Source organism: Quercus suber, unplaced genomic scaffold, assembly GCF_002906115.3.
Source record: "Quercus suber isolate HL8 unplaced genomic scaffold, Cork oak 2.0 scaffold_722, whole genome shotgun sequence".
NCBI lineage: Eukaryota > Viridiplantae > Streptophyta > Magnoliopsida > Fagales > Fagaceae > Quercus > Quercus suber.
The window spans coordinates 214041-234600 of record NW_027070162.1 but is presented as its reverse complement, the minus strand read 5'-3'; the positions used below and the strand labels follow the sequence as shown (position 1 = coordinate 234600).

The 20560-nt window shown below is 34.0% G+C and overlaps 2 protein-coding genes across 3 annotated transcripts; both read left to right on the top strand.

The window, feature by feature from the left end:
* The first annotated feature begins 6779 nt into the window (after positions 1-6779).
* On the top strand, positions 6780-8900 carry LOC111998834 (protein RADIALIS-like 3). 2 transcript variants are annotated; one of them, XM_024030938.2, is made up of 2 exons: positions 6780-7426; positions 8592-8900. In XM_024030938.2, exons 1-2 carry the CDS (start codon positions 7191-7193, stop codon positions 8596-8598), a joined length of 243 nt encoding a protein of 80 aa, XP_023886706.1. In that variant the 5' UTR covers positions 6780-7190; the 3' UTR covers positions 8599-8900. The 2 variants fall into 2 exon arrangements, with proteins under 2 accessions (XP_023886706.1, XP_023886705.1); XM_024030937.2 differs by having other exon boundaries at positions 6784-7471.
* A 2749-nt stretch (positions 8901-11649) lies between these two features.
* On the top strand, positions 11650-17601 carry LOC111998833 (uncharacterized). Its single transcript, XM_065766584.1, has 7 exons — positions 11650-12132; positions 12426-12521; positions 13105-13215; positions 13631-13940; positions 15425-15515; positions 16517-16859; positions 17430-17601. Exons 1-7 carry the CDS (start codon positions 11854-11856, stop codon positions 17580-17582), a joined length of 1383 nt encoding a protein of 460 aa, XP_065622656.1. The 5' UTR covers positions 11650-11853; the 3' UTR covers positions 17583-17601.
* The last annotated feature ends 2959 nt before the right edge of the window (positions 17602-20560 follow it).

Here is a 20560-nt window from a genome sequence, read left to right as displayed (position 1 = left end):
AATGAACACTAGCCTTTTTAGATATTGAATATAGACTTCCAAATATATGCTTGCTATTTTTCTACTTGAAATTTCCAATGTTGTATGAAATTTGAACTTCCCTTTAATGAGGTGAATGAAGAGCCAGTCAAGGAAAGACGAAATGTGGCCTTGAGCAAAAGAAGATTGTTGAACCATTCAAAAGGAATTGATAAGGATAAATATTTAATACTCACAAATAAGGATAAATACAATAATAATACTCTTTTTTTCCCGATGACAACTTATTCTTATCCCACGTATACCAAAATAACATTATTTGCTTACCAGCCCAAAATATCTTTAAACTTTACTATACTAAAAAACATAAGCTAAAATATTAAGTGAGCCCAACAATTGCAGCTCATGTTTCCCTCATCTCAAAACTAGACATGGCACTGGCATTTTTTCAAAGCCATCTATTATGCAGGTTTGGGCATTATATTTAGAGATAGTCATGGTTCTCCTGTTATAGTCCTTAATTAATTCATTGCCAAGGAAACCCATTGTGGATGGCTGCCATGCTCTATTGAGTGTTACACTCCTGTCATGAACTATGGATCGGGGATTTGATTGCGGAGTTTGCCAACTCAGTTGCTGGCATTAATTGGGTTGTTGGAACCATGCTTGAAGGAGATTTTGAATGTGTTAGAACAAATTCATGCTTTTTGTGAAATATGTAGGACATATATCATGTAGCACTGTTTCTAGATTGTGTAATAAGTAAGCGTAAGTGTTGGAGTTCTCTCTTTTGGAATTTTCCCGTGCATCGCACGGGTTAGCGACTAGTATATATAAAAGCAGAGACCTCATGCGAGAGAGTATGAGGTTTTGCCATGTGGCGCACTCTGTGTAAAAAATTGAAATACCCTTAAGTCACATTAGAGATAAGAACAAATTTAAAAGTAGAGACTCTATTTCCTTTGATTTAATGTTTCAAGACTATTTTTGTTACATTATTATTCAATATTTTAAGATTACTATTTGCTTTATTTGGTTCAATGTTTCAAGACTTTTCATCTCTCACACACACAAAAAATTCTTTGCATTTCCATTCACCCTTTTCACTTCTACTCTTTTATATACACATATTCATAGCCTTTCATACCATCCCATCTCAGATACACTTAAACAAAAAACAATTTCATTTACTTTCAACGACACCTACATAACTCCAACATTGTAGTATCATTTGATCGTAACCCGTATGAGTAGGCTATGACCAAGGAAGGGGGCTTGTGTTTTTTATTCAGTGATGGTAGCTTATGGTTTTGATATTGAAGTCAGACATTGTAGATTTTGTGAAGATTATGATTCACTTGGAGTCTTTGGATGTTTGAGATTTTGTTTTGGGAAAGTTATAAATGTATTTTTTTAGAACTAAAGAAAAAGAAAAAGAAACATTCTAATTGATTATTTATGAAGTTAGCTTCTTCTTCTTCTTTTTTTTTATTAATTAATTTTGTGTTAGAATTCATAATTTGTAGGTTTCTTTGTAAGTTTATTTTACTGCTTTTTTGTGCAGTATGAGCCATAGTGATGAAAACAAAAAACAATGGTGATTTAAAAGTGTTTTTCACTTTTTTTTTTTAAAAGGATATGAAAGCAGAACTAAAGATGATTGAACTTTGATAAATGAATGTGTTTTTAGCAAATTTCTCTTTGTTTTGTCACGTTCTCTTTATGTTGATACTTACAAATGATTTTCTTAATTTCATTGAGATAATTAATTGGATGTTTGTGATTATTTGGTTGTGAGAATAGAGTGGTTTAGAAAGTGTTTGATAGGTTGCTAAAATTTATGTAATTTTAGGATATAAAAGTATTATATACTTTAAATTCTTATTTGTAGATTTCAAAATCATTTAATCAATTTGAAAAATAAAATCTATTTTTAACAGTAAATATTATAATATATTATAATCTTACAGTGTTATACAATTTTTTTAAAGAAAATATGAATTAAAAAAATAAAGCAGAGATCTCATGTGAGAGAACATGAGGTTCTGCCATGTGGTGCACTCTATGAAAAGAATTGAAATACTTTTAAGCTACATTAGAGATAAGAACAAATTTAAAAGTAGAGACTCTTTATTTCCTTTAGTTCAATGTTTCAAGACTATTTTTGTTATATTATTATTTAATGTTTTAAGACTACTATTTGTTTTATTTGGTTTAATGTTTTAAGACTTTTCATCTGTTGCATACAAAAAACTCTTTACATTTCCATTCACCTTTTTCACTTCTACTTCTTTATATACACATGTCCATAGCCTTTTATACCATCCCATCTTAAATACGCTTAGACAAAAAATAATGTTATTTACTTTCAACCTTTTAATGACACCTACATAAATTCAACATTGTAGTATCATTTGATTGTAACCCGTATGAGTAGGCTATGACCAAGGAAGGGGACCTGCATTTTTTATTCAGTGATGGTAGCTTACGGTTTTGATGTTGAAGTCAGACATTATAGATTTTTTGAAGATTATGATTCGCTTGGAGTCTTTGGGTGTTTGAGATTTTGGTTTGGGAAAGTTAAAAATGAATTTTTTTAGAACTAAAGAAAAAGAAAAAGAAACATTCTAATTGATTATTTATGAAGTTAGCTTTTTTTTTTTTTTTAATTAATTTTGTGTTAGAATTCATAATTTGTAGGTTTCTTTGTAAGTTTATTTTACTGCTATTTTGTACGGTATAAGCCATAGTGATAAAAACAAAAATCAATTGTGATTTAAAAGTGTTCTTCGCTTTTTTTTTTTAAGGATACGAAACCCTAACTAAAGACGATTGAATTTTGATAAATGAATGTGTTTTTAGCAAATTTCTCTTTGTTTAGTCACGTTCTCTTTATGTTGATACTTACAAATGATTTCTTAATTTCATTGAGATAATTAATTGGGTGTTTGTGATCAAGATTTCTATATATTTGGTTGTGAGAATAGAGTGGTTGAGAAAGTGTTTGATAGGTTGCTAAAATTTATGTAATTTTAGGATATAAAAGTATTATATACTTTAAATTCTTATTTGTAGATTTCAAAATCATTTAATCAGTTTGAAAAATAAAATATATTTTTAACCGTAAATATTATAATATATTATAATCTTACAGTGTTTTACAATTTTTTTTAAAGAAAATATGAATTAAGAAAATCAAGTTTCAAAATTAACAATATTGTGGGCAAACATAAATATTATATAAAAAAAATATTAAATATTATATGTAAATTTTAATATGCATAAAAATGATTTCAAATAAAATTGTAAAGTTGTTCGCGCATCGTGCTAGATATCATCTAGTTATTATTAATTAGAACTAAACCAGTACGGTTAAGTTTATGAGTTAATTGATGTTATAGGAAGGCCTCACTTAGAAACTTCTGGTGTTTATTTGGGTGATACCTCCAAGAGGAGGAAAGAATTGGAATCCTTTCAGAAAGGGTGGATATGATCATGTGAGGTGATAAGGATTCCAAAGATCAGCAAGATTATGTACAGCAAGGACCACTACTACAGATTCCAGCTCTTTTTCCAAATGTCCCTCTTAACCAATAATATGGGCCTTCCCCACCCGACTATCCTATGCAGATATTCACGACTAGGAAGTATTGGATTCTCTTTCTGACGGGTTCCGGAACAAAAAAAAGTTTAGGCATCTCTTATATATAAATATATATTTTCTCATTCAGTGAGTATTCTCAATATTGTACCTTTGCCCCTCAGCCAGATTAAACAACTCATTTCACAATTAATAGAGAGTCAACTATAATTTTCTGAACTCCTCAAAGTATGAAAGTGGGAGGATTTGGAAATATGTTATAATTGTTCAATGATGCTGTTTTAGAAGAAAGAATAGATTGTTAACTTAGCATCCAGCTCTGTGCAATATGATAAAAAGATTTTAACTTTGTAAGTTGGATTAGACTAGACTTAAATTGTGTCAAGCCAAAACCAACCGAATAATTCAAAGCTAATGCAGCATTCAGCAACTAGGCTTAAAGGGATTTTCCTTTTGACGTACCTGCCTTCTTCCTTTACTCCAGAAAGCAATTTCTTGATTCTAGCAGTCTAACATTACTGAAGGTCAGCCCCAGCAACCAATTGATTGCTTTGTCGGCAAATGAAGTTTTTGGTATCTACCGAGATATTATCTAATTTATCTCTGGTTGAGAATATACCTCACGGCAGCTATACTTCAGCAAGAAATTTGGTCCATATCTTGGTTGGAATAATAGCAAGTGGAAGAATCGAAAGCCACAATGTAAGTAACAAAGAAAAAATAGTGAATTTATTGCCATTTAACTTGTACATGAAATGTACCAGATCAATTATATAGTCATTGTCATTTGATCACCAGCCAAAGAAGGGGAGTATTATTGTTGATACCAATGCATTGAAATAAAATGACGTTATCATGATAAACTACTGATTATTCCAAATTTAAAGTGTTAAAAAATAGTGAATTTAATTAAAACTCATTCTTAATAAGGGGGCTTAACATGTGGGATATTTAACTTTTTCAAATGGGAGATGGAGTAGAGATACTGTTCAAACTAAGGAATTTATGCTCTGTTATCATATAATTTATTGCTTATCTCAGGCGCTTAAGTTGTTAGGAAAGAGTGAATTTAATCATCATTTAACCATTATTCTAACATGCAATACTCTTATATAGGGGAGAACCAGACCAAGAACTTCTGCTGGTTTTTAACTTTAAGCTGGTACTCTGCTATATGGACTTTGAGAGTACAAGAAAGAGTACAAATTAAAATGGCTGTTCTGGATTTATCTGCCAGGTAAGGTTACCAGTTCTCAAGTTGTAGGTACCCTCAGGTGGCCTAGGAATAACTCTGAGCTAGCAAAGATCATTGATTGAATCGCCCAACACAATGTCATTCATCTTCCTCCCCTCTCTCAGAAGATCCATACAGTATTCCAGGTTTCTAATTTTAACTATAATGGAGAGCCACCATGTTTTCCTACTGTCTCATTGCCTGTCAGACTGTCATGATCTTGCCAAGTATTGTGATGGTTCAAAGAACATGAAGTTAAGAAAAGTGGATGTAAGTTGTACGAGGATGATCATTAATGACATTCACCATGCATCAAATAAGTCACTTCTTAACATACTACTCATGGACTAGAGGGAGCCCTCACCAACCTTGCCTAGGTTTTCAATGATTAGTAGAATTGTTGGAATTTTGACAAGTAACAATGTATGGTCGGCTAAGAGATTGGTCTCGCACTGAATTGTAGGGGCAAGAGTGAGTGGACTGGTTGATAACATAGTTTTATGGGCAAATTACAACTTACCCATATATAGTTTGGTTGAAATTTAAGTTGCCTATATGTGGTTTAAAATTCCATGATATAAGTGTTTTGATGGATAGTTTTTGATCTTATTTGATCTTGTACTTATAGTTTTTTGTGTTTTTGGTGGAGAGAGACATAAAAATGGAGCAAAATTACATATTTAGCTATGTTTTTAATGGAGGTAGGTTATAGAAATCTAATTGAGCTAACCTTAGATGAGTAAAATATCAAATTTCATACCACAGGTAGGTAACTTAAATTTCAGCAAAATCACAGGTGGGTAAATTGTAATTTGCCCTAAATTTATTTGGTTTGGTGTGGGTAATTCGATAGTTGGGGGATGGGAGATTTGAATCCGAGATGTTTCCATTAAAAACATCATTAGGTTTCAATTGAATTACAAGACTCTTGGCTTTGTAGGTTAAGGTGATGTCCACAAGATGGTACCATATTGATTTCATTGACATACACATACTAGTCTGATTAAGCCATGTAAAAATTATTGTCTTTCCAAATCTCTAATCAATTACTTGTTCTTGTACCAAAATTTGAACTTTCGATCAAGAAGGCATGAGATTTAACAAAGGAGAGCCTATTTTAACTGCAGAATATGTTCTTCAACTCCACCCCTCATTAAAAAGGAGTTGAAACTTGAAATGTTATTTCCCTTTAATAGAATGATGTCAAATTCAAGACTAAAGATGACAAGGAGAGTTATCCCTCCCCCTCAATGTGTGAGTGAGAGAGAGAGGAGAATCAATGATAAGGAGGTAAGACCACTAGGCCTTCTATCCAAGAAAGCTATCACTTATCATCATACGTAAACAATTTTAGCACCACAAAATAACAGAGGAAACGTCACAAGAGGCCTTGGTGCCATGTAACTCAAGGAATTAAAGTCTTCCCCACACCCGCATATGCATGCAGTGCCCTACAAAAAGAGCAACATTTGTTTGTTTGTAAATGCTGATTATGATATCAAACGATGTTACAAAGGCACAATATTCCATTGAGCTAGCTAAAATCATGGACGTATCAAACAAGGCATACAACTACTTTACAATTTCAGAAATTGAACGCAAGGGTAAAATATAAAGCTAAGATAGCCAAGGCATATCTGTCCAATTGACATGTGAGAGATAATAAGGACAAATTCTGTCACAACTCACAAGCTAGAAATATCTTTTGATTTAAGCTGCCTTAGATGAATAACTCACTGAACACTAGAAAAGGAAGATGGTTAGGCTATGAGTTGCTTTCAATTAACTAAGAAGTGCAATAAACAGTAATTATCATGGTACATTTGATCCTGTTTAGTCTTTGATTACACAGACTACTCCAGCCATAAGCATGATACATCTGATCCTTTGTCCACTGACAAGTTACTAATAAAGGCCTTCAACTTGCTTGTGATATTGTGATATATAATCAAGGAATATTGCTGGTAAAATTTATAGGGCCCATCCTTTATTACTGATTCTCATCTTACACTTGCTGTTCCTTGTCCTTCTAGTGCTCCATCTTGTGGTTCCTAAGGGGACGAGTCACTTTAATTTCCACCCTTCCCTAAGATATATTCGCCCAACTAGCTTAACCCCACCATTGCTTTTCCTCCTGCTTATAAGGAGCTCCTTGGTCATCTCTTTTCCATACCATCCCTTGACTTTGAGTCATCTTCCTTGACTGCAACAACCATTCTTTTTTGTTCTCCCTTCCCTTTTGTGGGATTCACTTTTGTCACACTCTTTCATTCACATTTAGATTCCAACCTACTTCCTGAAATTATTATCCTCCAAAGCCTGTCAAAGTACCTCTTGTCAGTTGTTCTCGTAGTGCATTTAAATAAATATCCACCAATGGCATCCAACTCTCTCAGTTCCTCACGTAGCTCTAGCTCCTCTTGGACTACTAAGGAGAACAAAAAATTTGAGAAGGCCCTGGCTGTGTATGATAAGGACACCCCTGACCGCTGGCAGAAGGTTGCCAAAGCTGTAGGAGGAAAATCTGCTGAGGAGGTGAAGAGGCACTATGAGATCCTTATAGAGGATGTCCAGCACATTGAGGATGGCAGAGTCCCATTTCCTAATTACAGGTCAAGTGGTAACAATGACTAAGACTTTGTGTATGACCAGTAGAGGTAATAACTAGTTACTTTCTACTAAGAGCAGTGTTTGTTATACACACACTGTTCTACATATTCGTACACACGCACACAGAATGCACTGAAATAGTGATTTCATTTTCTGCGTGTGTAGGGATGTGTAAAATAGTGTGTGTAACAGCATTTAGCCTTTGACTAAGTAGTAGAGTCAAATAATTACATTGCAAACAGCTTTCCACATGCATCCATTTTTCCATTCAGTCATTACCTGCACAATTAATATATATACACTGCATATTGGTGGCTGAAATGAAAGGATAATGCTATTTCACCTAATTCCTCACTTTGAATTATGGTGCAATGTCACATCTAAATCAATGACAGAATGCTAGTTAGTTGTTCAATATATAAACAAAAAGTGATGGGCAACACTGTCCCAAATGGTATATCTGCAATGCACTTTTAGTTCCTTCCAGGTCCTTATAAGTTACAAACCATAGGAAATCCCAGTTAATTTCTGCACCATCATCACCTTAGAAGTAATTCCTGCTGTAGGGCCAGGCAATTATTCTTGAAAGTGAAGGTTGTGAACTCTGATGTGATAGTTCTACGTGGTCCATCAATTTCTCCAATTCATCATAAGGCCAACATCTTGTTTACCTGACTGCTTATTGTCACTTTTATTTAATGAAAAAAGCCAATGCCTGACCACACATGCAATTTCTTATCCTGTCCCTAAGCCAAACAAAGCCCACATGAGATCTAATCCTACCACTTCTGGATAACTCTCGTCAATGGTCCTATGCTTACTAGTTCAAACAATTGCCATGTGAGATACACTACTTTGGCTTCTGTTTTCTGATTTCTAAGATGATTCTCTTTTAAACCGAACTCAATATTTTATTCTCTCTTTTCACTCCTAAGTCCTAAGCAACCTTTTCTTAATATTATTTTTTTAAAATTTTCTCCATGGTCTTCATTCAGAACCAGTTCTTTCGCAACCCATCTGAAACTTTTGGCTAAATTAATGATTTAAATGATAGCTTTTCTATAATTTGGATCTTTTCAACCTTGTCACGTTGATCCATAACCTTTTCAAATAATATATATATTTTTCTTCGGACTAAAACTACTTTCATTACTTTTTTCCTGGCAGGTCTTGAAGTAACTAAGATTCCAGAGTTCCAATGAAGTTCAAGACGATCTCAGTGGTTATCATACCATCATAAGCCGACTGTAAACAATAGCATATTGCAAAAAGTATCGAACTAGATCAAGTTCTTCTTTTGTTGTGTTCCTTTCCATATATACACGCACGTGTGCTCGTGCGCTTGTCTTGGTGGTTTTTTTTTTTTGTTTGTTTTGAGAAAGAGTGCGCTTGTCTTGTTTAATTGTGTTAGTAGTCTGGTATTAAGAATTCTCTGTATGAAGCAAGTATTATTAAGCATGTGAATAAGTTTCCACTCCTCGGTGTAAAATGTTAATTGTTTCTTTTGAAACTAATTATTATAACTGTTCATGTGGCCCATTAAAAAAAAAAAAAAAACTGTTCATGTGCAAATATATCCTGGAAATAAAATTGTTGAAGATTTCAAATATGAGCAATGCAAGATAAACAAGAGAGTACATAGAAAACAACAAAATTGATTTACGTGGTTTGACATTATGTCAAAATAACGACCATCAATGAATTTATACCCAAAAAACTCCAATCCAATACGTTGAATTTTCTAATATATCCTTACAATATGCATGATACCTCTTAACAAGATACCAGTGTTATTTTTCCATTCAGAATATGAGCCATTATCTTTAACAAAAGTAGAGAATTTATACACATTATGTTGGTAAAATGACTTTTATAAGTGAGCACACTATTGATGGTCTCACTAGAAAAAAAAGAAAAAAAAAAGAAAAAATAAAAAACAACTTAGTGAGTAGGGGCGGAGCTAGGGGGGTCGAGAGGGGACAACTGCCTCTTGACTCCTCTGAAACTTTCTTAGCTATAGGTATATGAGAAAAGCTTGCCCCCTCTGATTCATTAACATAGGAAAAAAACAAAACGACACTCAATAAAAGAAACTAAAACTGATACAGTCTTCCTAAAAAAAAAAAGCAAAAGAACATGGCACTGTAATAAAGAGGGCAAATAGTTACCTGACATGTCAAAGTCTTTTTATATTTTTATTTTTGATTTAGACACAATAAAGTTAATAAGTCAAAAAGAATTTTTAGCTTTGGCTTGTCCCACTTTTTCACTTTCTCACTAATATACTGTCACAAAATTATAACCCTTTTGCATTTCATTTTTTATTTAATTTATTTAAATGGTAAGAAATACAATAATTTTCTCAATAGTTGAGTTAGTAAACTTTTATTTATTTACAATTGTATATTTATTTTGTTATAAATATTTATTAATAATTTCAAATTAATTTTGTCCCCCTAAACAAAAATTCTGACTCTACCACTGTTAGTGAGTGAGTGTAATGTAAAAAAGGTGGCGTTGGGATCTAAATGGCTAACCTCATAGCCTCTAGATTCTCTCAAAGCATTTGAGATAGATAGGTTGGGAATCTGAATTTGGTAATAATAATATTGCAGTAGAGCAAGTTGAGCAGATGAGGAACGAATATAAGTATCTAAAAAAAAAAGAGGCAAACCAAAAAAAGGTTGAATTGGATGTCTAGTAAGGAGAGAATATGAACCAAAAAAGATTTGGAAGCATAAGACTAATTTAGGGAGATTGAAAATGAAGAATAAGGGAATGTCTGCACCTCGCAAACAACGGCCCTCATTTTTGTTGGATTATTCCAATTCTGTTTTGTGTACAAAAAAGGCATGCTAGCTCACACATGTTGTCTCAAATGAATATCACTATTACCTATACACAGAAAAATACCTTCAATAAATCGTGGTTCCACTGCAGCTGAGGTCTCCTTAGAGATCACAATTACATGTTTCCAATACATGGCTCATGGGTTTTGAACTTGATCTCATGATAGAGATTGATCCTTTATTACTTTATAACTCGCTAATTAATAATATTCATAGGACTTGACTTGCGTCCAAAGCTCTAATGTACTGAACCTATTGTAATGGTGTCATGTGTCAATTTTTGGCCATGTGTCATCATCGCAATAAGGACTCAAACTTTGTTCATACTCATATTCCTTTATGTTATAACACTTTGGTTTTGGATCATCAGATGCTATTCTTTAAAGATTGGCATATTGATATTGAAAATTAGCCATTGCTCTTGTGAATGTTGGGTGTTGATCCACGTAATGACGTGCACTGTTGCACGTTCTAGAGCTCTTAGCATCCATTTGAATAATTTATTTGGCATCAGCTTATTTTCTTGAAAGTAAAATAAAAAGTGATTTTAAGGGCATGTTTGGTAGACTATAATAGGTGCTGTAATGTAATAGTTATTCCTATGGTTTAGTTATTTTTTAGTTTGGTTATATTTTTATTACAAGGAATAATCATTCCTTATGAATAATTATTCTTCAAAATGAGGAATAACTATTCATCTTTAAAAAGTTGTATTAGCTATTCCTTAGTTAGTATAATATATTTCAAAACTTAAATAAATAAATTTTCCACGTACATCTAACAATTATGAAAATAAAAAACCATAAAAAATAACATATATCTCTCTTAAATTTAAAAACAACCATTTTTAAGGAAATATAATTATATGAATAAGAAATTTCCTAAAATAAATGTTAAGCTTCATTCTAATATTATAACTCACAACCAAACTAATGAATATATTTAGTTATTACATTACAACACATCTTATTCATAGTAATAAAGATTACAATTCCTATTGTAATTCTCATTTAGTGTACTAAACATACCTAAGTTTTTAACAAATAAGTTGGTCAAATGTACATTTAAAATAATAGTATAATACCACTCTTTTATTATTATTATTTTGTAATTCACTCTAAATAAAATTATTAAAATCTTAAAACTTCGAATTTTTGATTTATCACAGAGGTGGCTTTAAAAAAAAAAAAAAAAAAAATATACATTTTCAGAATAAGTGGATTTTAAGACATTTCAAGAAATCTGTAATAAAAATTATCCTAAAAAAATCTAGAGAGTTGTATCATGGTCCAAGCCTTGGGGCCCAGTTAGATTGCTCTCCACGCAGCCCTTTCTAGCGAAGCGCAACACAAACAAAATCCCCCCAAATTTTTAATTTTTAATTTTTTTTCTTTAGTTCCGTTTAAACCCTAAAACTCAGCAGAAAGAGGGTTTATGGGGTTATGCTCGAGCCAGAGTACACTAAACCCTTTTCTCCAATGGCCTAAAATTCCATTCATTTTATTTTAATAATTAATAAAAATAAAAAATCAGATCAGAGCCAGAGCTCGAAAATCTCAGAGAGAGAGAGAGAAAAAGCTATGGCTGCTTCAAGAGTATCGTCGTGTGTAGCAATGGCTGCGGCGGCGGCGTCCTTGTCCACCCTCTCCAACCGCGCCTACGCCGACGGTCCCTTTAATTTCTATCCTTTCTCGTCGTCTTCGTCTCCGTCTCCTGAAGGAGACCAAACCTCGAAATCCAAGTCAGATAAGAAAGCCCAGGCCGAAGACTCCTCCAGAAGCTCCGGTTTCGATCCCGAATCACTGGAACGAGGCGCCAAAGCTCTTCGCGAAATCAACAACTCCCCCTACTCTAAACAGGTTTTTATTATTATTATTATTTATTTTTATTTTATATATATATATATATAATGAATTTGATTTTTCTTTATGCTTTGTTTGGTTGCCGAGAAAACATGGGGGAAAATGAAACGAAATTCTGATCAATTGAGAGACCATGTGTATATGCCCAACGAAATGTAGCAATAAGATATTAATCATTTCTTTTTTCGCTTCGATTTTTTTTTTTTTTTTCACAATTCCATCTATCAAATGGCTTATTTAAAGTTAATATGGACTAAGAGAATTTTTCTTATTAATATGGCGTTGTGCAGGTTTTTCAACTGATGAGAAAGCAAGAAGATGTTCGCCTTAAGGAGTTGGCCGCAGAGAAGCTTCATCACCAAGCAATTGAAGCTCAACGTGCTATCGTGAGCGATTCTCCATTTCGTTCACACTATCCACTAGCTTTAGTTATATTATAGGATGTTGTTCTCACTGAATTGTATAATGCATACAGGGAAAATTTGTTTGAGTATATATATATATGTTTGAAGTGGGCCAAATGGTAGTGTTTGTTTATGTTTTCCTTAAACTGAATGCAATAATACTTCTTGTTTTAAAGTGCTAACATGAGCCTCCAAAATTTGCTTGGAATATATGTTAAAATTTCTCTTCTAACTTTATAGTTTCCGTGTTTGACAATCAATTCATAGCCTGTGGGGTCTTCTGTGTATATACTGTCTCCTTGAACCATTGTGCTTTAGTGGTTCCGGGTGGTAGTAGGCACGGCTGTTTTTCATTATACTGGCTCGTACACATTACACTTTTGTCTAAGCTAAGTTTTTTGTACATGCAGAAGTAGATTTCATCGAACTTGTACCTTTTTAGCTTTGAATCTTTCAGTTGTAATGTTTAGTTGAATTGTAAAAAGCAGTCTGATCAATTTTGTTAGGGAATCATTGTGGTGTTCTTCCAATTCACTGTATTCACTATATTTGTTTGCACTGGCAGGATAAGCAGAGGAAAATGCATGAAGAGCAAAGAGAGCTAATACAGCAACAAGGGCAGGCAAAGGCACAAATGGTGCGATATGAAAATGACCTGGCTAGAAAAAGAATGCAGGTGCAAACAGCGAAATAAATTTTTCTTTAAGTATCTTTTTTAATCTATAGGACATAAACTGGGCAAACTATAGCATATTAACCAGTTAATTGGTATTTGAAAAAAAGTTTCCTCCCACTAAAAGGAATCAGTAATAGCTATGGCAGTGGTGAAACTTCTTTCTATTTATATATAGGCATGTTGAGTCTGTCATTGGCCATTATACCTTATGCCTTCCTTTTTGTCCTTCCCCTTTTGGGACCAGAATGTTCTTTTCTGCTTGAAACTTTTGTTCACAATCCTTATGTATTGCAAGTGAGGAGAAAGTAATGTTCTTTGCTGCTCTCTCTCTGGACCTATTTATGTTAAAAAAATCAAATGGTAAGACTTTTACTTTTAAAATGTCAGTTACATTTTTTTCCCTCATTTTTTGCAGACAGATCATGAAGTTCAGAGGAAAAATAATGTTGAGTTGGTTAGGATGCAAGAGGAGTCCTCTATACGGAAAGAACAAGCAAAACGAGCTACTGAGGAACAGGTTCAAGCTCAGCGGCGCCAAACTGAGAAAGAGAGAGCTGAAATAGAAAGGGAAACCATAAGAGTTAAGGCCATGGCGGAGGCTGAGGGTCGAGCCCATGAAGCAAAACTGACTGAGGAACATAACAGGAGAATGCTTATAGAACGGATTAACGGTGAAAGAGAGAAATGGCTTGCTGCAATCAATACAACTTTTAGTCACATTGAAGGTATGCACAATTGACAAGCTTGTATATGTATTCATTTGTTAAGTTGCAAGGGTGACAATTTGATCCACAAATAAGTGGTTTCTTGGATCTTTGTTCAGCCATGTGCTCTGGGTGGTTTGCATCTTTTTCCTTTGTCCTTTACTTCTCAATGGATTGGCTCTCCTGGCCATTTTGTTTCATGCTTTTTAAGTTAACTGTGTAACTGTACCATATACAGCTTGAGTATTTATTTCCTTACAAAGTTACACACATGATGCAATAAGATGAAGATAAAGAACATCTTTAAGCTTTTCCAATATGATGTTATTTGTCTTCTTGTAGATAATTTTCTATTTAAAGGAAAGTTTCATAAATTTGGAATTCATATTTGCTTCCTAACATATCGGGGTTTATAGTTATGAGCTTTCTACTCAGATAATTTTCTATTTAAAGGGAAGTTTCATAAACTTGGAATGTGCAATTTTAGGGTTAGAACCTTATTGCTGTCTTATGTCTTATATATAGTTTAACTTGTGCAGCTATATTTTTCTCCTATCAATACAACAAAGCTTTGTAACTTTATGAGATTACAGAATCAATGCACTGAAATGCCAAATTTGAAGATGTTTTTTAACCTGAACTTAATAAGTTATGGCCTGCTTGGAAGTTTAGAGAGGGAGGAGAGTAGTGGGGAGGAGAGTCGAGGGGAATGGTTCCCCTCTACCTTGTTTGGATGTTTTAAAAATTAGTAAGGGGGAAGGGAGTAATTAGCCATTTCTCTTGTTTGGATATTTTAAAAATTAGGATGGAGATGAGAGGAAATGATTAAAATAAAAAAATTTACCCATATTTGAAAATGGACTTGCAACATTGGTCTATGATTAATTTGTTAGAAAGGGTAAATTAGAGAATTTACTTGGACAATAATTTATCTACTATACTCTCCCTCCAAATCTCTCCAATTTGGGAAAATTAAAAATGAGGGGTTAGAGAGAGTTGAAACCCTTCCAAACCCCTCCCCCTCCTTCCTTAAAAAACTTCTAAACAAGAAAATTGGATTACTCTCCCTCCCTCTACTCTACTCCCCCTCCTATTTTAAACATCCAAACATGCCATTAAGTTTTTACACAAAACACTTAATTTGTCTTGGAAATGCAATTCTTTGTGATTATTTTATATTTATTAGCTAATGGAACCTTTTCTCCATATATTTTTCTATTTCTCTCATTATTCTTAAAAATTTATTATGTTTGGGACATGAGATGCATTGTAGAACGTGATAGCAAAATTACAGAAATTGATACTCACATTATGGTGCATGAATTGAAACATTGGAAGCTGTTTATTCCATTTTATAAAAGATTTTGATCTAAGCTTCTATACTCTTGTATATCAGGTGTATCTAATTATTGATTGGACTTCAAATTGTTATTGATATTAATAATTGCCATTAAGGTGGAATGCAGTACCTAATGACTTGACCATTGCTGAACTCTAATCTGCAGGGGGTTTTAGGGTCTTACTGACTGATAGGAATAAGTTGATTATGACTGTTGGAGGAGCCACTGCATTGGCTGCAGGAGTTTATACAACTAGGTTTGTTTGCTGGTCTTCTCATTGTGTTCTTTTTCAGTCACTTCAGTAAAAAACATACTTTTTTGGTTGCAGTTTTTTTTTTTTTTTTTTTTTTTTTTTTTAAATTTTTATTTTTATTTTTTATGCGGGTCATATTTCCGTCATTTTTATCTTTTTCTCAGCAAATATCAACTTAACAAGTATGAAAAATGGGATTTGTGGCTGTTGCTTGGTCCATCCATGATCGAAGACCTGGTTAGAAATCATGCAAGAATCCTCCTTATCAAATTAAATAAATAAATAGATCTTGCAATAATTCCAATTACGATGCATGGACAAGTGGCATAATTTGACTTGAAGAGATGTTGGATGGGGATACAACTTGGATTTGCCACAACAACATATGTTTATGAGAACATTGAGAAGGCAAGTGCCAAAAAAAAAGAAAAAGAAAGTGGAGTGTATGGGACCAAGGCAGTTGCTGCAACGTCCACCATCTTTGACATCACTACCTCTGCCTTCCCCTCCCTCAACCTACCATCAACACTAACCTCCAACATGACTCCACCACCTCTACTACATTGCAATCTTTCATTACATTTGTTGCACCACTACCATTGTGTCATGGTTCTCATCAAGTGTACCCTATCAACCTATTTGATAGAAAAAGTGAAGTAGAAATGTTCACTTTTAGTCTCCGATGACTATGATTAAAGCCTTGTTATACTTTTATCTGTAAAGAATCCCTGCCCATTGAATAACTTAATTTTTTTTTTTGGATAAGTAAGTAATGCTTTATTGAAAGAAAACTGAACTTTACAAGAAACCAAAGCACACAAGTAGTGTACTAAGGAGACAGTAGAACAACAGATTGCAGGGCATAAAAATTACAAGTATCCAGCAAATCAAACTGAATAACTTAATTGTTGTCAAGTACTTGTAGATGATATGATCATGATGTTTATACTTGAAAATGGACAAGTCGTTTAATTTTCTCTGATGATCTTCCCCCATGTTTACAGAGAAGGAGCACGGGTTATGTGGGGTTATGTTAATCGGATTCTGGGGCAGCCATCACTTATTCGGGAATCATCCATTGCAAGATTTCCAGGGTCAGAACTAATATCTCAAGCAAAAAATAAAATTTTAAAATCTATTACATCAGCTGGAGCAGCAGGGCCTGTGGGAAGTAAAAAAGGTCTTGGAAATATTGTTCTCCATCCTTCGTTGCAAAAAAGAATAGACCAACTTTCTCGTGCTACAGCAAACACTAAAACTCATCAGGCACCCTTTCGTAATATGATGTTTTATGGACCTCCTGGCACTGGCAAAACTATGGTTGCCAGGGAGATAGCTCGGAAATCGGTATGCTGTTAACTTACGACTTCATTGCACAATATTTGATACCTGCTGCCAAACTTGTACGTTCCTTGTTGGCTTTTATTGGTCTTTTACGTGATAGAAGTATGCCTCAAAGTGTAATATGTATAAAGGGGATATGAACAGAAGAACCTGGATTAACAACTAGGGGCCTTAAAAAAAAGTTACCTTTGTATAAATGAAGATGTTAATTTCATTGATTATTATTCTTTTTTTTCCTTTTGTAGTGATTTAGAAATTGTGATAAAAAAAAAAAAGGGGAAATACTTGTTTCAAAACAAGCAGTGATTTACTAACGAATTCCAGATATATTTGTGATATAGATATGTTATAGTTCACAATGACATTAAACTTAAGTAGATTTGGTGACATCTTCTCAGATAAGAGGCATTGATATGGTAAATATTTTATACAATTTAACTTTCAGGACCTATCCAATATATTTGTGGTGTTTACAGCGCTTTTACTTTTTATGAGGGGAATGGCTTCAATGGCTGAGAATATTTTTTATTATTTTCATTTTGCTATCGTTGACCCTTGAGTCTTCTCATACAGGGTTTGGATTATGCCATGATGACAGGAGGAGATGTTGTGCCACTGGGTGCACAGGCCGTTACCAAAATTCACCAGATATTTGATTGGGCTAAAAAATCGAATAAAGGTTTACTGCTTTTTATTGATGAGGCAGATGCTTTCTTATGCGAGTAAGATTTTCTTTTCTTTCTTTTTCATTTTTTGAAGGTTAAGCTTCTCTCTGCCTGTTATTATTTATCAAGTTTCTTGGTCCGTTATTTTTTCATTTATATGATGCTGATAAGGTTTTGAAATCTTAATTACTTCTCATGAAGTTACGATTGCTTATAATACACTCTGGATAAGTTGGTGGTATCCCAAGATTCTCACTGTTGTAAACTTTGCATATATAGCAGCACCTAAATATATCCTCATGGACTTGTATGTGACTTCATATGTAACAAAGCTCAGTACCTCGATTACACATTCTCTCATTCACGCATTTAATTAAAAATTCCAGTACTCTAATTTTTTCTTCATAAAGATCTTTTGTTGGCTTCTATTTTCATGATATTTGTTTCCAAAAGTTCTCCAGTAAGAATAGTGTGAAATGCACTCTGTTTAAGAACACACCCCCCCCCCCCCCAAAAAAAAAAAGTGTGAAGAGAGTAATGTGTGAATACTCAGAAAACTTTTCATAAGCCCAATCAGCCCAGGAATCAGTTGTGTCCTGGGCATCTTGCGTTGCTTCGGCAGCACTTTGTTTGGTCTCCTCTGCTTTCTCCTTGGCATTCCCTGCTGCTTCATTCATCGTTTCCTTCGCAGTGTCCATGTCCAAACACCAACACATACCCACCCACATGATCACTACCCATAACACCAATATCAAAGTCTCTCTCTTTGCCATATGTCCCTCTCAGTCTCAATGAAAAGTTTGTTCAAATATAAAGTGGTAACCAAAGTTAGAGATTGATTCAAGTGAGTTTTCAAGATGGTCTTGTTAGTGGTATTGCCTTTCTGTTTATAAAAATCAGTGAGAGATGGTTGGCGTTCAGGTCGGTCCTCAAGTGGCACCACTAGGGGATTACGTGGCGGTTACTTAGGATGGTTATGAGAAAGAACAGTGCTAATATGCTGTGTTTGCGCCACTTGTTGCTTATCCAAGCCTAGTTTGCCCGTGTCCCATCCACTTTTGTCTCTCTCGCATCAGCGAGTCTGGCTCCACCGAAAAGCAGGGCTGAAAGCGCTCATTTCATTTGCCATTACAAAAAGAAAAAGTCTCCTGGTCCAGACGGAGACACGAGGCCCACAGAAGCTAGGGCCTCTGTAAAAAGAGGAGTAAAATTTTGAGTTTCCAAGAAATGAAAAATCGCTATAAATTTAAAATCAAGTCCTTTTTTCTTGTCTTTTTTTGATAAAATCAAGTCTTAACTATTTGACAGGTTGCATAGTAAATGATACCTTCTTTCTTCTATTTTTTGGACAAGGCGTGTTTGAACACTATTCATTAAAAAGTAAAAGAAAACAGACAAAAAATTACAGGGTCCAAGAAAAGAAAAGGAAGAGTATGCTTCCGGATTATTTGCAAAAAGCTTCCACCACTGTCTGATGTTCTTGATTGTAAAGCTCTAAAAATCCTAGGTAGACTGGACCACAGTTACCAGGTGAGTGCACAGTTTGGGCCTTAGCAATTGCAGCCCATTCCCTCACACACTCAAAGAATCTAATCTGATTTCAAAGCAAGAATTATCTCAAGTGCAGCGGCCAGCGGGTATCTCAGTGTATGATCCAAAATGATATCTTCTCATTCCAATACACTGAGCAGAGAGAGAGAGAGAGAGAGAGGAAGGAAAGGAAGATCAATTTATCAAACACCCCCCCTTAAAAAAGAATGACAATCACTCCACTATATATAAAAGGTAAAACATGATTAAAACAGCAAAATTTTCCAATATTTGGGCTTTATAAAAAAGAAGCCTGCCTTTCTACTCTGCAAGTGAAGTCTCAGATTCATGTTCCCTAGCTAAAAGCTGGTAGACCACCGTCAGTAGCTAGTTTTATTCGTTGGCGATGCTCCACAACCTTGTAATCTACAACTTCCTTAAACAGCTGGGTATCCAACACACAATCTGGGCGTGCATAAACAGCTGCTTGGACACTGGCAACTAGTTTTGCTATCTCACGGCCGGAGAACCCTTCAGTCTGTCGTGCAGCCTCTCGGATCACATCATCAGATACATCTTTGATAGTNTACCTATTGCCACTAAACATTTTTTTTGTAGGTTTTTTTTTATAAATTTTTTTTTTAAAATTTTTAATTTGAATTTTTTTTAGCATTGATCATGATATCTAACATATTTTTGACCTCTCCTGCGGCTAATTTCTAACTCTGATAAGATCAATATTTAATTCTTTTATGTGACCCAATATGTCATGTTTTCAGTTCTTATTTTAGGGTGTTGAAATTACATATACAGTGTGATATAAAACAAAATGACATGATTAGCAAACTTTCATAACTGTTCTCAGAGAGAGATAAAGGTTGAGTGAGTCCCACAAGAGACATTAAGTGGGGATAGGAACATATTGGTGCCCTAATTGCATACTATAATGAGTCAATGAACTGTTTGGGATGAGAATGAATCACCTTTTTTCTCAAGCTTGATCCTAGGCAACACATTGCTCTAGCCCTTGATTTTATGACTTAATGCTCTAAATTCATATCTTTCTTGCATTATGACAAACTTTGATACATTTAGGTTTCCTTGATAAGGTGGAATCTTATGTGACGAATATATGTATCACTTTCTCATGTAGGTGAGAATAAATATATATCGCTTTTACATGTAGGTGAGATATTTATGCGTGGGTCGTGGGTCACATACACATGTGAAAGAAGCGTTACATGTACTAGTTGCATAAGAAACTTTTTTGTCAGCGAGGGGTGGTATTTAAGTGACATATATATGTAACATCACTTTGATATGTATGTGAGACATCTAGGTAAAATGAGTATCGCTTATAATCGTTATATATGTAACATCACTTTGATATGTATGTGAGACATCTAGGTAAAATGAGTATTGCTTATATCCGTTACATAAGACACTTTTTTGTCCATAAGAAAGATATAAGCCGAACGTCTTTTTGGCAACTATGATTATCTTTTATGC